The 12489-nt window shown below is 39.5% G+C and overlaps 1 protein-coding gene across 1 annotated transcript in view; it reads left to right on the top strand.

The window, feature by feature from the left end:
- The window catches only part of EP300 (EP300 lysine acetyltransferase), a 66789-nt gene that overhangs the window by 12400 nt on the left and 41900 nt on the right, over positions 1–12489 (top strand). Inside the window, exon 2 of the mRNA XM_076337206.1 lies at positions 4042–4700. Within this exon, the coding sequence (XP_076193321.1) occupies positions 4042–4700 (659 nt within the window). The remainder of the gene's footprint in view (positions 1–4041; positions 4701–12489) is intronic.

The raw sequence follows: 12489 nt of genomic DNA, 5'->3' as shown, positions 1-12489 counted from the left end.
CTCTAGGGATTATGAATCAGGTAGACAAACCTTTGCAGGACTAATCTGCTTCCTTCACCTTCCCGCAAGCTTAATTTTGTTAGTAAGAAATCTTTGTGTGTATCCTTAGTGAAACAGATTGCAAGGCTAGCAGTGGACTCAGTGTACTGGAAAGTCAATCAGTTCTCTGGATATTTATCACCATTGTCTTAAGCTATGCCTCTGGCTCTTGTGTGAGTGTACGTGCCATTATTTTCACATAGTCTGTGAGCTGTCTGGCTCAGCCTTGACAGTTTTTGGATTGGTCATAGGTAGAACTCTCTACAGTAGGCTGTAGGATACGTATTAAATTTAAGACTGTGACGTGGATTGCAACTGTTGCTAGATGTACACAAAGTCTTATTGATCTTTATGGTCTTTTGAGATTGTTCATGTTTCAGTCCTGTATCTGAAAACTTCTGCCCCCGGCAGTTGACTAAAAATGTAATTTTCATAGTTGACCAGACAACTGAAAGTTTTTCTAGTTTTGTTGTTTATCTACTGGTGAAGGAGACTTTTAAGTTTTGTTTTTGGAAAAGACTTATAAAAAGAGCAAATTCGAGCCAGAATATTGCATTGATGGTATTTACTACTTACGATTTTGTCTTGTAGCTGATAGTAGTCTTTTGTGATGAATGTTGTGTATTCTCTAGGATTAAAAATCCTAACAAACTAGTCTTACATGGAAAGAACAGTTTACATTTTTTGATGTAAAGAACTAATCCGATTGGGATTATCTCACAACCATTTAGTTTTGGGGTTTGGTTGTTTTTTTTTTTTTAATGTAGTTGTTGATTTGTTGTGTTTTGAGACACTAATAAAAAGAATTAAAAACACTTTGAGTTTTTATGACATTTTTCTTCCCGTTCAAGGGTGGCACAGAATGAGCAGGCCAAGGAGCTCAGGTAGCTTGTACCTGGATACTCCAGTTGGATATGAGCAAGTAAGCCTTAAAGCTGGAACTGTCCTCTCATTTATGAGGACGGGGAATTTCAAAAAGAATGAGGTTTTCAGAGAAGCAGATTAATATTTTCTTGTGAAGAAAGATGCGCAAATCTTTGTGTCTCAAAACAAGAATTGCACTACCCCTTTGCAGTGTTATATCTGAAATCATCTAAATGGGTCTTTCTGAGAAAATATTCTGTGGCTGTTTGAAAAATGAATTAGTTCTTCATATTTGGACGTTTAGTGGTCACTTTCCAGGTGGTTTTGTGAAAGGCTTAATATACAATGGTCTGATCTCAGGAAAGGTGAAGTGGGGATTTTTGTTTTGGGACTTGCCCTGTCGTGGAACTTGTGTCTGTTCAAGAGCATAAGTTTTTTTCCCCAGCTACAATCAGTCACAAAACTGGCCTTTGAGCTGTGTGGGCATCTTTGCCTGAACAGCTGTTTCCCAGTTTGGAGATGGGAGGTTGCTGTGTGCTGCCATTACGGTTATGTTGTAGGTACAGGATTTGTGCTGGCTCATGTTCTTCCCAGACACTTAACTTTCATTTTCAGTTTTGTTTGTTCATAATTAAGGAGGTTTTTTTTTTCTGGACAGCAGACTAACTTGTGAATTACTGATCGTATTTTTTTACTCTTTCCTCGCTCATGGGCTGTTTGTCAGGTTATTAGCCAGAGTGTTTTCTGGATGTAGTGCTTCAACATTTGCCTGTTAAAGGTGTCCTAACAGGCATCTTAAGATGCCTGTTGAAGCTATTTTAAACTGTCGTGTATTTTTTTGATTCCTTTCTCCATTTTCTTGATCACCCCTCTGTTTTGAGGGTCTCTTCCACTGTAACTCTTCCCATGTTCATCAATATTTAATTCTTAAGCTAACCACTAAGCATTTTAAGGTTTTTTTGAGGGGTGGGTGTTTTGAGATAAGTCTACTGACACAAAGCTCTAAATTCATCATTTTAAATGGAGGAGAACTTGGACAAAGCTTTATTCTTCTGATTATTCCTTCACTTCTGAATCTTCAAAAATACCAGTCATGCTGAAGAATACCAGTGATGCAAATGAAAGATCAGTCCTCAGTATGTGTTGCAAAGCATAACTTTTAGCATAAGATTTATGTTATTGAAGAATGGGCTAACTGTTTTTAATAGTTTAAAACATAGTTCTTTAGTGGAAATTTTCATTCTGTCTCTGGTGCTTTGCAATAATGAAGAATGTCATAGAATCATAGAATAGTTTGGGTTGGAAGGGACCTCTAAAGGTCATCTAGTCCAACCCCCCTGCCGTGGGCAGGGACATCTTCAACTAAATCAGGTTGCTCAGAGCCCCGTCCAGCCTGACCTTGAATGTTCCCAGGGATGAGGCATCCACCACCTCTCTGGGCAACCTGTGCCAGTGTTTCACCACCCTCAGTGTAAAAAATGTCTTCCTTATATCTAGTCTAAATCTACCCCCCCCCTTAGTTTAAAGCCATTCTCCCTTGTCCTGTCGCAACAGGCCCTGCTAAAAAGTTTGCCATCATCTTTTTTTATAAGCCCCCTTTAAGTACTGATAGGCTGTATATATAAATGGAGTTATAAAATCTCCTCTGTTCTGGTATACCTACATTCTTGCCAACGTCATACCGTATTTTCAGAATTCTTAAGTCATGATCTTATCTGTGATAACAGTTGCAAAGTTGTAGAAACTCTGTTAGTACTGGAGTTTGGCAGTTTGGGTATAGTATCATGTGAAACATTTTGAACAGATTTCTAATGCTGATGAGCTTTTCCGACTTACATGCTGTTTAACTGTAGTCTTTTTTCCATTAATATTTGGACCAAGTCATCTTGCCAGCCTCTCTAGAATTCAGTGTAATTGATATTTTCTTTTAAATGCAGTTGCAGTTGCTGAGATAATGAGTAGTATTTTAGGTCATTGTCTAGATCTGAAGTTTTTGAAAATGCAGTGCAATACCTCCTACAGAGCCTCTGTGAAATGACCTTTCTGGCAGAAGTGGTGCTGAAACGTTCCAATAGTTAACATTAAAAAAACCCTCCTTTACTAGGTATTCTCAGATTCCAAATATTAAGCTTTACAGCCTAGTTGTGCGTAGCTATGTCACACAGTGGTTCAGCTTTTAGCCATAAACTTTCTAGGTTATTTTTGTTTTAACTACCATAGATTAAATATACAGATTAAGGTGCATGCTGCTTCTGCAGACACAAGAACTTCTTGTTTTCTTGAGCAAATTGATTCTGGGTACTGTGTAATATTCTTGCATCTATAGATCCCAAATAGTAATCTTTCTCCACTTGGTTACCTTGGGGATTGCTTTGCATTGGTTCTTGAGATGTGAATTTGATTTTTTTATCCTAGTGTGTTTTCACAGCTTCATGGCCAGGAGGGTTATTTTGATTGTTTTCTGACAGTGTTCGTTGTGGGAAGATAACTGGCTGTCCAGTGAAGTTCAATGGAATTTTGCAATTCTGTGCTGGGAATGACTGGATGTGGAAGACTAAAAAAAACAAAAAAAGAAAACAAACAACAAACCACCACCCAAAAACAAACAAACAAACAAAAACCCCACAAGCAAACCTCTATTTATTCTTTTATAAATAGTAAACTTTTTTGAAACTATATTACTATATTAGTTACATCTGTTCCAAAACTCACAGAGTTCAGTGAAAGTTAAAGACAGTGCTTTCCCATCAACCTTATAATTCTTTGTAATAATTGTTGTCTATTTCCATTGGCTAACTGTGGGATTTTTTTAATATAGTTTTTTCTCTCCTTCCTTGTCAAATTTCTCAAGCTGAGAGATCATAGTCTGAGATACCCAGTGATCTTTCAACACAAACTCTTGTAGGAGAGTGAAGTAGAATGGTGTTCTCTAGTTTAGACTCTGCAAAGTTTAGAAATTACTTTTATCATGACAAATTGGATGGTTTTCAGTAATGACTGATATGGGAATTTTGCTGGAACACGAAGTGAAGTTTTGCTAGTTAATTGAAATAAAAAATTAGAAACTGATGAACAAGATTTTTCTTCAAGACACTACTGATTGCTCTGACCTCATACAAAATTTGTTTTGTTTTTCAGATTTTGGATCACTCTTTGATCTGGAGCATGACTTGCCAGATGAACTGATCAGCTCCACAGAACTGGGACTCACCAATGGTGGTGACATTAATCAGCTGCAGACCAGCCTTGGTCTGGCACAAGATGCTGCCTCTAAACACAAGCAGCTGTCTGAACTTTTACGGGCTGGTAGCTCCCCAAATCTCAATATGGGGGTTGGTGGCCCTGGCCAGGGCATGGCCAGTCAAACCCAACAAAATAGTCCTGGAATGGGAATGTTAAACAGCATGGTGAAAAGCCCCATGGCACAGGCTGGGTTGACTTCTCCCAATATGGCGATGGGTGCCAGTGGACCAAACCAGGGCCCTTCAGCCCAATCCACAGCAGGAATGATGCCAACAGTAAACAGTCCAGTTAATCAGCCTGGCATGGGAATGAACACAGGGATGAATGCTGGCATGAATCCTGGGATGTTGGCAGCAGGCAACGGACAGGGGATGATGCAGGGGCAAGTCATGAACGGTTCAATTGGAGCAGGCAGAGGGCGACCTAATATGCCATACCCAAACCCAGGAATGGGTAGTGCTGGTAACTTGTTGGCTGAGACGCTGCAACAAGGCTCTCCACAGATGGGAGGTCAGGCTGGACTGAGAGGGCCGCAGCCTGGAGCCATGAACAAGGTAAGACAAGCTAAGCTTGACTTTATTACCTTCCTTCTCCTTGTTGACTTTGTTTTATAAGATGTATTCCTCTGCAGTATGGGTTCTATAGAACAGGATTTTTTCTTTTAGGAGTCCTGGATCATGTGGTAAATAGTTTATATGCTGCTAAAGTGGAGTTTGTGGCAGTCATGGGAGGCGAAAATTGAGTCTTGCACAACCAGCAAGACTATTGCTAGATTAAAAAGTCTATTTTAGAAATCTTGTGGCAGTATAAATTGTCAACAACATCGAAAAGTAACTTGATTGTATTTTATTCTGTTTTATGCTTTGCCCACAAATGTATTTTCCCATCTAATGTGATGCTGGTATTGTGAGTGTGATGGAAATCCATCAGGGCCTTTTAGATGTTGTGCTTTTTTTCTGCATGACACTTAGTGAGGGTATTTGTTGTCTGAGATCAGCATTTGTTTATGCTGTAGCAGATGAGAAGAGGCACATACAGGTTTGAATGGACTGATATATTGTATGTGCTAAGACATACATGGACCTTGTTAAGAAACACATATTTGAGTTATTGGTGGAGAAAGAATGCTTGCGTAAACACCTGAAGACAAATGTTGGGTTCTTAAAGACTGTTAATCCAACCCAGTTCTAGTTTTAAAATTTAGAAAAGTTTTGTATATAGGAGAGTAAACCAGAAAGCTGAAAAAAGCCCCTTTTTATACTGGAGGGGGAAATTGATGTGCTTTTTTAATTTAGGAGTTTGGAAGAAAGTTGTTGTGGGTCACTGAAATGGTGAGAGAAGACCTGGTGGTTTAAGTCACAAGGAGATATCTAAAACTTTTGTCATGCACAGTTAGCTTTTTTAGAGTAGGGAGCCAGTTGAGTATTTCTTCTCAAGTTTTTAGTGTTTTGATCAAAAGCCTAGAAAATACCTAAAGTGAAAGGAAATACTTAAGTGGGTATTTTGTTTCTTGGCTAGTGAGGACAAAGATTGTCTAAGGTGCTTTGCAATACCTGCTTAGATCCATCTTGGAATGCCTAAAGTCAATCTGCTTGGAGGGCTTGGAATGATAAGTAACATAGTCTATAAATGTATTTGAACCATAAATGAAAATTATGCTCTGTATTCATGGTTTTGCCATGCTTTAATGTATTAAGTAAAATTATTATAGTGTTTTGTGAATGTTATTAATTATGTTCTTTGATCTTAGCTGTTTGCTTAAGCTCAGTGTGCTGCTGACAATAGTTCTGATATATTTATGTCTACTAATGAGTTGATTTTGTGGTCTGGTCACTTCAGATATTTTTGCCTGATAGGAAAGCTGTTGCAAAGCTTGATTGCTACAGTAGAAAATTTGTGTGCAGTTTACAGTGGAAAGAAATATGTAACTACCTAGAAGTATTCTTGTATTGGAATTATATAATGTCTCATTCATTATTCCTTGGCTGTAAAAAAAAAAAAAAACAAAAAACCAACAAAACTTCAGAAAGCTGTATTCAGAGGTAAAAAAATTGACATATTGGGTATTTGGGTGAAATGCAACTTATTAATCCTTACTTACAAGAGCTAAAGTAGGGTTATGAATTATAATAAACTCGTTTATCTAGGAGAAGTAAAGAAAGGACACAAAATCAAGCTTTTGGCTGATGTAGTCCAAAATTAAATTGTCTTCCTCGCTTGCTTAAATTCCAAAATAGGCTGTACATCTAAAGAAAGAACATTTTGTGCTTTTGGGAATATTCAGACCAAATACACGATAACTTCTGGTTTTTAGTTCACAGTCCCAGACTGGTTAAAAATACTTAGAGTTCTTTAATTGGTGATTAAAAAAAACCTTGAGACTTTTAGTGTAAGTATAGTGGCTATAGCCCTTGTAAAGGAGTTGAAACTGCCGGATGAGAAAGAACAGTCTGAAATGGAGGCTGAAATTCCAGAATGTCTTCAATTGGTTTGGTTGTTGGCAGGGAGCCTGTGTTTCACTTCATGCGGTGGAGTTAGCAAAATCTGACAACAGTAATGTCTGACCGTTTTATCTCTTGACCCATCTGCTTTTGTTTTTCCCACCTACAAATCTTCAAAAAGTAAATGAAAACAGAGGACCCTAAGCAGTTGTTTTTAAAAGCCAGGTTTTTTAATTGGTAAATTTAGTACTGTGTTGCTGTTAATGTGGGAGTTTGTGTAATACCTTCTGTAGGCTTCCTTCATTGCTGCAAAAAATGTTCATTATCCAGGAGCTGTCCTTCAGTAGGAGAAAAAAAATAGACCAGATGCTTTGGTTGTGTTCAACTTATGTTAGCTTGCCAAAGTCAGCCCCTTTAGGTGATGGGAGGGTTGCCTCCGAGTTTTCTCTCAGTAAAACAGAGGTGTGTTGTCTGCAATGGTTTGTACGGAGGAATAGCTTAGGCTTCCTGTGATGTTAACTAAGTGGGAGGGAGGATGTTATGCTCTTCTAACAGTAAAGATGAGCTCCAAGTGGCTAGTCAATTTGGAAAGCAAAATTGGTTACATTTCTGCTTTGTTCTGTTGTCCTGTGGAGTTACTGAAGTGTGTTCTTCCTCTCCTCCCAAAACATTGGCTAGCAATAGAGTGGAACACTTGCTTTACACATTAGCCATGTACTTCTCAACTTTTCTAGTTGTGCATGTTACTTTTTAGGACTTGGAAACCCTAAATGTCAATGTAAATGATTGATTTGGGGTCACCTGGTGTACATAAAGTTGTACTGTCATAATCTGCCGCTTACATCATGTGGTCTCATGCTGTAGTCTTATGTATAATGTGAGCAGTCACTGCCATGCAAAGAAGGAATTCTGTCTGCATGCGATCTCTGTGCCAGTTGCATGACAGGCTGTGTTGAGGAACTGATTCAGGCTTGAAACTCACATGGTCATTTAAAAAAAAAAAGTTTTAATTTGAATTGTTTTTCTGGTCCAATTTATACTCATCAGTTGGAAAGCTAGTGCTGATACTAGGGAGGGGACATATTAAAGGAGTTGATATTGCCAGTCAGAGGAGGGTGTGGACCCTGCTTTGGTGACAGTACCAGCTTAAAAATGCCTGTGAAAGTCTAGTCTGAAAGGAACTGTTAGAAGTTTGGAGGGGAAAGGAATTGTAACAAGTTTTGCTTTCTTGAATAGCTTTTGGTTTTCTATGTGCTTGGTTGTGTGCAAGTTAGGAGGACAGAAGATGTGCCTATTACTCTTAAAAAAGAAGTTTTGGAAATTGTTTGTAATGCTTTGATTCTTTCAGTGTTTAAGCATTTTTCATGCTTTTTGTCTCACTAGATAGTTTTACAACTTTCATTAATTTAAAAGTAAACAGCAAATTCAAGCTCTACAATAAGTTAAGAACAAATTCATGTTTCCTGTTTTGAACCATTCTTCATTTGGAATAATACCTAGTTAAAACCTTCAGTTTGTTGTTCCACTGGGTTCTGTCGAGAGTGCCAAGTTACAGTCTTATTGTCCAGCCTCTTACTAGGGGAGGAGGGTATTTTGTGTATAAGTTGGTGTGTGTATTTCTGTGATAGCAGTGCTCTGTCACAAAGTGACTAAGTTCACCTGGCTTTCAGGTCATTTAGATTTCATCTCCCACTGATTCAAGAAATGTTCTGTTACTGAAGTAATGAAATGGATGTGAAGGCAGTTCAGATTAGTAAGGGCATTACTGCTACCTCTGCTATGTGAGTATTTCACTCGCATATGAAATTACTTGAAATGTTTAGAGTACCAGTAGTAATTCTTTGTCATTTGGGTTACTGTTCTGAGTATATACAGGGTTCTCTCCTATTACAGTGGATACACTTGGTTTTATCAGTTTAACCTCTGTTAAGAAGAATTGATGGCAATATTTTACAAAGACAAATGTAGTTCTTCAGAATCTCCATAACTTCCTTTAAGTAAAACAAGAAGCGTCAGAATAAGAGTCCTGTTCAAAGTTGCAGAGAGATTGAAGATAACATCACCCTCAAATTGTAAAATTAGATAAAGAAAATAAAAGCACCTTATGTTCCTTAGTGTTAGCATGTTCAGTGTCACATTTTAGGTAGAAGGTCAGTGTTCTTGATTGCCTTATTTTTCAATAGCTGTTTGATTCAACAGGTAAATGTATCCACACTGTTTAGACTCTGGTACCAAGTGTACCATATGATCAAGTACTAATCCATTGAAAGTGTAGTTGCATGTTCTGGTCCTTTTTCTTTGGTGAACCAAGGTGAGAAAAAAAATAGGCAATTTCTTACTTTATCCCAGTGTAAGGGAGGAATATGTGTGTTTGAGGGAGAAATGGAGCAGTAAAGATTTGTCTTGAGTCTAAGTTTCTGGGGTGGATAGGGGAGTGTCTTGCACAGATGGCAGTGAAATAATGATAGTGTCTTGTAATAGGTACCTTAAAACATAGTGCAGTCAAGTGCAAAGAATAATAATCGATAATAGTCCTTGGAAAGAGCGCAGCAGATACCACTGTCAAAATTTTGTTGTTAAGTTGGTTATGTCTGGGTCCAGTAATGCTCTACCAGTCAGTAGAATGGCACTAGAAAATGATATACAATTTATCAATTATAAATTATTGTTTTTAAAGAGCCAGCTGGAATTTAATAAAACTAACTTTCCAGTTTCAGGAAAGTTAATTAACTTCCACTTGTGAACATGTGGATATGGAAAGATACTTGATACCATCAGTATGGTCTTAAACTAGTGCATGCACTGTAGTTACCCCAATAGAGATACATAGTTGATACTGCAAATGTTGGTTTATTTGGAAGAATGTTATTAAAACTTAATTCTATTTCTTTACTTCTCCATGCTTACATTTATCTTTGCAAATCTTAAAACTTGTCATTGTTCAATACTATTGCTGATATCTAGTTGTCTTTCAAATATTAGACTGTCAGGAAGCAGTTGGTTTTTATAGAGAAACAGTAGAATATTGTAATGTTTATGTGCGTAGCTGTAACGGGTATTCCTCCTCAATTTGTACTCTGTGGTATCGACAGTAAAACTAGAAGCAGAGTTAGCTACTTGACCTTCTTCCGAACAGAAGATGCATGTGTTTCATGGCATTAGAACAAAACTTTGGGGAATTTCCTCCACTTTTTGTAGTTGCTCTTCTCAGGTCAGGGGAGTGTCTGAACAGCCCTATCTGATGCTGCTCATGCTTATGCTTGTGCTTGTGAACTAGGATGTTTCCTGCTCATGTCATCCATGCCCTTTACATGGTGAGAGGTGCACATCTTCCACCATTCTGGTAATGACAGCCCCTGCTTCCATTGGAGGCAGGAAAGTCAAATTGTTTTCCACTGTGTATGTAGAAGGTATAACCATTTGAGATTACCTTTGTTGTCTGTTAGCCGTGCATCATCATCTTTTGCTGTTTTCCTTGTTTCCTCCTCTTCTCTTTTACTGTGATGTGGATTTCTGTCTGCTCTTCCTTGTGTGCAAGTCCTTGCGTATGTGATGAAAGTAAGTTGAGCCTGTGAGGAGAGGAAGGAAAACAATAGATGGGATGGGTAAGAAGAGAAATGGTAAGAGCAGTGGAAGGAGGTCGTGGCCAGGAAGGGAGCAAGTAGAGGTTGCACTTGGTGACTTGTAGCTATGATTCAGCCATGTATTTTTTTGCATGGTATTGCAGATGAAGCCTTGTACTTGTCTCATGCAGTGGTACTAACACCACCTTTCTTGGCTGGTTCTTCTGCACTTGATTGTTTATCTACCCCTCACTCCCAATAGATCATTAATATGATGATGAACTATATGTCAGTCTTTCTGGTTGTTTCCTACTGATAAAATTCTACAGGATTATTTTTATCTTCCTTCTGTTGTCATGAGGTCATCCATTTCTTCCTGTTTGTTGTTTTCTTTTATTCATGTTTCTCAACATGTCACAGCAAATGGCATGAGCATGCTCCTGTTTCCTGTGCCAGGGTCACAAGGCCACCTTGTGCCAGGTGAAGAATCTCCCAAATGACCCTTCTCTTGACTCAGTCTACGTTGGTGTCAGGGTAGTGGGTCTGTGACAGCAGGACCAGGGGGCCTTGCTGTGAGGTTTGGCTGTGGATCTGGTAAGTGTCAGCCTCGCTTGGACCAAGTGATGGCTGCTGATTTGTTCCAGGAGACCTTGTGGCATTTGTTTATTAGTGTCCTTCTTAGGTGTTGCTTGAGTGTGTGGCTTTTGGAGTCAGTTTGGCATGTTTGCCCTCCAACCTGGCCTGTGCTTCTCTTTGCCTCTCCTGTAGGCTGAGATGGGGAACTGAGGATTACCCCTGTCAGGAGCAGCTGGGCATGTCTGCTGCCAGGTCCCTGGGTACAGCAGGGTGGAGGAAGTCCCCTCAGTGAGGTGGTTGATGGTTCGTAGCCCTAGGGAGAGTGGAGCCCTGCATTTCTGCCATGGAGACAGCCTTGTTTGAGGGGGCTGGTTTTGCACCCCAAACAGTGCCAATGGCTCGTGCTTGAGAGCATCAGAGCTGGGCCAAATTGATTAGTACATTTGAAAAAGCCAGATGCTTCACATAAAGTTTGTGTCCAGCCGTGTTGCAGATACAAAGGTTGACTGGCATGGTCAAACCTCATCCTTGAGTTTCATCAGAAAGCTTCTGTTTTGGGTGACATAGCAAAGGTGGTTTTTTAAGTCTAGGACTGGGTTTCTCCCCCTGCAGTCAGGACAGAGCTGGTTTATCAGGTCACAGTTGTTCTGAATCCTTTGGTATCAATGTGTGAAGTCCCCAGTTGTCTGAATTGGGCATCTTGATTTCTCCCTGTGGTACCAGGGTGTGAAAATGTGCCTTCAGTCTTCAGTTCTGAATTGTTTGATTAGGTCTTTTTTTAAGGCTGATAGCAGCATAAGTTGCAGAAGTCATATGGGGGCAGTGTTAGTGATGGCCAACATAGCCTGTACTTTAGTGTGGTCTCAGGTGTCAGCTAACTTTGGGAGCTATGATTGGTAATGAACTTGGAAACTTTGCTTAGAGATTTCTGTCTTCAGGTATGTACCTGCTTTCTGAACCCTTTCTGGAGCCAAAGGGATCAGGCTATCTTACAGGAAAAGAAGAAATTTTTTACACTGAGGGTGGTGAAACACTGGCACATGTTGCCCAGAGAGGTGGTGGATGCCTCATCCCTGGGAACATTCCAGGTCAGGTTGGACGGGGCTCTGAGCAACCTGATCTAGTTGAAGATGTCCCTGCCCATGGCAGGGGGGTTGGACTAGATGACCTTTAGAGGTCCCTTCCAACCCAAACTATTCTATGATTCTATATCTTGTTTTCTTAAGGAAATAACTCCCACTGTCAGTCCTTCACTAAGTCTTGAACCTGTTGATCAATTTGAGGCAGCAATGATGATGGGGAAGAGCCCTGAAAGTATGTTTGCTGACTCCTTACATTTTTCTTCTCCCTTTCCCTTCTGCTCAGCTTGCACATAAGATCTCATTAGTCTTCTGAGGGAGAGACAGGAAGGGTTTGAGTCTTACCTGTTCTGTTTTTGGCAGCAGCTGCCTCATTGGTCACCATATGTGTATTCATTGCAGTTGAGACATGGCAGGAGTGGTGCCAAAGGAGACAGAGGAAGGGAAGCTTTTTTTAGTTCTGCCTGATCATTGCGTAGTTTGTTTATCTACCATGTGTAGAGATTTTCATTGCTCTCTAATGAATTACTGCTGTATGATTATGGTTATTGCTTGTGTGTGTGTGGAGGGGGCTGTCTTCAGGGGAATTCACTTGTATATATCGGATGTCTAAAGTGGCAGGTTCTTTAGTGAGTTTTGTGCTCCTTTTCCTGTAGCTTGGGTTTGATCCTGCTTTATTTTGTA

This window comes from Aptenodytes patagonicus, chromosome 1 (assembly GCF_965638725.1).
Source record: "Aptenodytes patagonicus chromosome 1, bAptPat1.pri.cur, whole genome shotgun sequence".
Lineage (NCBI taxonomy): Eukaryota > Metazoa > Chordata > Aves > Sphenisciformes > Spheniscidae > Aptenodytes > Aptenodytes patagonicus.
This window is presented reverse-complemented; position numbering and strand designations above follow the sequence as displayed.